The sequence below is a fragment of the Lactuca serriola genome, chromosome 4 (genome assembly GCF_051521515.1).
Source record: "Lactuca serriola cultivar US96UC23 chromosome 4, Lser_US96UC23_V15, whole genome shotgun sequence".
NCBI classification, from domain to species: Eukaryota; Viridiplantae; Streptophyta; class Magnoliopsida; order Asterales; family Asteraceae; genus Lactuca; species Lactuca serriola.
Genome location: NC_136411.1, coordinates 11242845 through 11248416, shown reverse-complemented (window position 1 = coordinate 11248416; position 5572 = coordinate 11242845). Strand labels below are relative to the sequence as shown.

Below are 5572 nucleotides of genomic sequence, written 5' to 3'. Positions count from 1 at the left end.
AATTTTTGTATTTTATTTATGTGTTCCCCACGTTTAACGCGGGTCATAATCTAGTTCTAAGTATAAGATGCCACTAACCCGGTAAAAAAAAATCAAAAGTTGTATGCTTCGTTCGCATAATTTCAAGTACAAATCCACCTCCACTTATAACAATTTATGCAATAATCGTTAATACGTTATTACTGATTAATAAAATACCAAAGAAACATATCACTCTCAATCTCTCATATTAACATTAAAAGATTTAAAGTAAATCCTGAAAATATTTATAATCACACAAATTTGGTCAAAGAATAATAATATTCAAAGAAATGGTACCCATAATTTCCACATCTTTATCTCACAATCCAAACTCCCACCAAAAACTAGATAAGATGTACCACCAGAGCTTCCAGAAGTACAAACCTCCTCTGCAGCAGCCAAACATTTGATTGGACTTTTATGCCCTTCCAAAACACCCAAACAGCAATAACTTTTACCATCAATACCCCTCCTCCATACTCTAATCGTTTTGTCCGCTGACCCACTAAACACCACATCCGCCACCACCGTAATACATAAAATCGCCTTAGTATGCCCCCTAAGTGCACCAGCTACCACCATCTGCCACCCATCGCCACCGCAGCCACCGGCTTTCTCCCATACAATTATCGACCGATCACACGCACCGGAATATAAAACAGATCCATCAGTGCTTAAAGCCAAAGCATTCACTGCCGATTTGTGTTTTTCCAAAGTATCCACCAGTTTATGTTTTCTCTCACCGCCGTGTCTCTTCCACACCTTAATTTTCCGATCTGCTGAGCCGGTGTAAACGTACCCATCATGAGACACCACGACGGCGTTAATGGCGTCATCGTGAGCATTCCATACAGATTCCAAGCATTTGAAGTCGATCGTCCGCCACACCTTGAACGTCCGGTCCCATGAACCGGAGTATATTAATGAACCGTCATTCGATAAAGCCAGAGACGAGATAGCATCCACGTGATGCACCCACGTGCACCGCTGGTGCCGCCGTATTTTAACGTAGTTTTTCGCGAACACAAGCTTCAAGAGACGATCGTTGAGTGTCGGTAACGTCGCAATACATTTGATCGTTTCTTGTTTTTCGTCTAATTTCCATACGCGGATTTTATGATCTTGATGGCCGGTAAATAATCTGTCACCGTGAACCACCATGGATTTCACAGAAGATTCGCCGGAAGCGATTGGTGGAAGTGGTGGAGACTGGGATAATGATGATATCGATGAAGGGTCTCGAGGCCATATGCGGATTTGGCCATCAGATGAGGCGGAGAGGAGGTGTTTTCCGGTGAGGGCGAGGGAGAATATAGAGGAGGTGTGGGCTTTGAAAGTGGTGATGTAGTGGTAGTTGGCGGTGGTTGATGGTGGTTGGGAATGCGAAGTTAACGAAGCAACTGAAGGCAGACTCGGTAGTGAAGAAAGAGACTTTGAATCAGATTGATTTCTTTGAGAATCTGATAATTCAGGTTCTTGATCATGTTGTGGTGAAAGGGTAGACAATGTGCATGGACATGGATGAAATCTCATTGTCGTCGATGAATAATCCGGTGACCGGAAGTGAATAATGGGTGACGGTGGAGAGAATAGTGGGGAGGAAGGAGAAGGGAAATGGAATATAAGAGGTCGGGTGACGGCCTATTTTAGCATAAAGAAGCGTGTGGTAGTGCAATTGGAGAGGTGGGCCCATGTGGACCCCAATGAGGAATGGTACAGTGAGTTGTACTTTGCGGTAGCAACTAAAACTTTTACATTTCATTTTCCATTTTAATTTTTGGAAAAAGAGAGTTATTCAATTATATAATTATATAATGAGAAAAACATTTTATCTGTTTATTATATTTATTACATATTCTATGAAAACAAAATAATAAAAAATCTCGCTTTCTTTTATCAATTCATCTATTGTTTTAGGAGGGGATATTTCCATTTATATTTTTTTTATTTATCCATTTAAAAAAATTTATTTTATTTTTATATCATTTGTTATGATGCTTTTTCAAGTAAAATTAAGATAAAAAAAGAGTCAAATTATTTTATTTGAATAAATAAAAAACATAAATAAAAAAATCATGTCCCATTGTTTTAACCCAATGGTTTGAAAAAACATAAATAAGGAAATAATTTTATTCGGTTTTTCAAACTCAAAATTTAGAATTAGATAACATAATTTATTTGCTTTTTTTGGTTTTTCTCATTTTCTTAGAAAAAAAAACATTGCGAACACAATGTTATATATATATATATATATATATATATATATATATATATATATATATATATATATATATATATATATATATATATATGTTCAGGTTCATTTGAGACCATTCTAATTTTGTGAGACCGTAAGACCAAATCTAAAAATAATTTTAAAATGCAAAATAAATGTAAAAATCCAAAAACTCTTTTTTTAAATATTATTTTCGGAACTTCAATTAACTAAAAAAAATTCGTTTTTTTTTTTAAAAATACGTGAAATATTCTAATAGAATATTATACTGACATATTCTAAAAAATAATTTTAAAATGCAGAATAAATGGAAAAATCTAAAAATTCTTTTTTTAAATATTATTTTCGAAACTTGAATTAACTAAAAAAAATAAAAAAAATAAAAATAAAATAAAAATAAATTCCATTTTTTTTTAAAAATACGTGAAATATTCTAATAGAATATTAAACTGACATATTCTAAAAAATAATTTTAAAATGCAGAATAAATGGAAAAATCTAAAAATTCTTGTTTTAAATATTATTTTCGGAACTTGAATTAACTAAAAAAATAATAATAAAAAAATCCATTTTTTTTGAAAAATACGTGAAATATTCTAATAGAATATTATACTGTACATATTCTAAAAAATAATTTTAAAATGCAAAATAAATGGAAAAATCCAAAAATTCTTTTTTTAAATATTATTTTCGGAACTTGAATTAACTAAAAAAAATAAAAAAAATAAAAAAATGCGTCTCACGGTCTCACAAAATATAGATGGTCTCAAATGAACCTAACCGTATATATATATATATATATATATATATATATATATATATATATATATATATATATATATATATATATATATATATATGGGTAAGTAGAACATGAAATAAAATAACATGATTTCTGTTATTGCAATTATTTTATAAAATGAAATTGTAAATTTGGTTTCGTTATTCCACTTATGTAGTTTTGTCTATTTAACATGTACTAATATGGTATGAAGTGTTCGGAAAAATTATATTTTAGTTGGAAGCTCACTGGTAGCCAATAGTTGTTAACTAAGGCCAGATGGTATGACCACATTTAACCTTTCATTTTTCATATATTACCTCAAAACCATCTTATTTTTCAAAACTCAGGAAATGTTCCATTCAGAGAGAGAGAGAGAGAGAGAGAGAGAAAGAGAGAGAGAGAGAGAGAGAGAGAGACTTCACCCTCACCACACCAAGGTATGGTGTTCCCATCTGCGATGAAAGTGTCATCTCACCCCACCCCCACCAGTGGTAGGGATATACCCTAAGGATGAAAGTATGTTCAAACCTAGCCCGGATGGAACCGGATTTGGAAAACCCGGAAATCGATTAATATGATTTGGTAGGACCGAAAACCGAACAGGTATATAGGAACCAATTCAATTCGGTTCCAATTACGGTACTAGGTAAAGTGGGTCTAAACCAAAAAACATGGAAACATTAAAGTGGGTGGAGTGGAACCGGGTAAAGTGATTCTAAAACCAGAAAATCCAAAAACCCAGGAAAACCGATTTTTTTTTTAATTATTTAGTCGGTTGAACTTTGAAAAATTTCAGATTTGATATCCAAAATTTAAGAGACTGTAATTCACTGAATATAAAACCAAAAATAGCAAAACTATAATCTAACTTTGATAGTTGAAAAGTTGGAAATTTTCAACTTTGATATCCCGACTTCGGGAGGCAAGTCATTGAATATGAAATCAAAATTGACAAAAATATAGTCTAAAATCATGTACACATTCTAAAATACATGTTGGAAATAACCGAATCTAATTTCAAACGAATTAGATATGAATGTTTTTAAATTTTCTTAAACTACAAAAAAAAAACCTCAAAGTTTCTGGCTTTTGATACTCCGACTTTGGGGGTTGTAAGTCAATGAATATGAAAACAAAAATAAAAAATTATAGTATAAAACAATGTACAAACTCTAAACTACATGTTGGAAAAGAAAATCATATGTCAATCCGACTTTTAATGAATGAGATATGTATGTTTTAAAATTTTCAAAGAAATTAGTTCTAGCCCATAGCACAAGTTCCAGTTCTTTACACCAATCCTAGTTCTTAAGCTTGGTTTATCTGAACTCGGCGAACCCAAAACCGGATTACCCGAAACTCGGATAAAACTATTCTTTAAATCGAAAACCTGAAGCGGTTCTACATATTTCAATTCTAACGGTTCCGGATCCAATTCAATTTTACGATTTTAAATCTCATCCCTAGTATACCCCATGACCTTAAAACAGGAAGTTGTGCCATTTATTTGTAGAGAAATGTTGGCAAAAATAGGTTTTAGCTTTTAAAGATTTATAATCATATACAAAACAAAAGTTAAAAACTCTTAAAACTTATTTGAAATGGTTTTTGATGGCAATATTTTGCTTAAAATAAAAACTATAAATATTATTGTCCAAGGAAATTTTTTTCTTCGACTTTTTTCTTTAAAACCAAATATCAAAAGCTCCATAATATGTAAAGTTATCGATAGCAGCCTATTTTGAAAAAAAAATCATAAAAGATATTATATATTACGCTTTTACTGAATTGAGACTCAATTTTAGTTTATATATATATATATATATATATATATATATATATATATATATATATATATATATATATATATTTCGATTTGACATTTTTATTAGATTTTTGTCATATATAAGGGCTTTTTTCTGAAAAAAAAAATTAAAAGTTTCTTTAGAAATAAGTATTAAATGTGTGATCTTTTCAGAAGAAAAAGAAAAGTTCAATTTTAATGCGTAAAAATCCAACAATTAACTAGCCAGGTTGGTGAGGATTAAGTTTTGTGAATCCAAATTAACATTAATATATTTCTGAACGAGATAAAAAAAATCATAAAATAGACAAATTCCATAAAAGAAATTGATAACACAGAAAACTAAAAATCAAAAATTCATTTAAGAATACTACTCAGATTATTATATAAACTCTAGTCAAAAATTTAGAAAACAAAAAAAAACTAAAAAGCATATGCCTTTGGTTGGCTTGCAAGTTGTTGAACACTTTTGTGCTGCCTCCCATCCCGTGGAAGACTAGTGACTCCTATGGAAAGCAACCTTTTTTGTTCACCTCAATTCAATAGTTTTGTTTTTTTCTTTTTCTTAAATTGCTATCACACATTCCCTAAACAATATATATATATATATATATATATATATATATATATATATATATATATATATATATATATATATATATATATATATAAAACATTTTTTTTGAGTCTCATGTATTTGAAACCTTATTTTTTAACTTCCCCAAAC

At 30.5% G+C, this 5572-nt stretch overlaps 1 protein-coding gene across 1 annotated transcript; it reads right to left on the bottom strand.

Annotated features, from left to right (window-relative positions):
• Positions 1–243: 243 nt before the first annotated feature.
• LOC145101027 (protein JINGUBANG-like) lies at positions 244–1713 on the bottom strand. Its single transcript, XM_079038199.1, has one exon. It carries the CDS (start codon positions 1552–1554, stop codon positions 304–306), a length of 1251 nt encoding a protein of 416 aa, XP_078894325.1. The 5' UTR covers positions 1555–1713; the 3' UTR covers positions 244–303.
• Positions 1714–5572: the final 3859 nt, after the last annotated feature.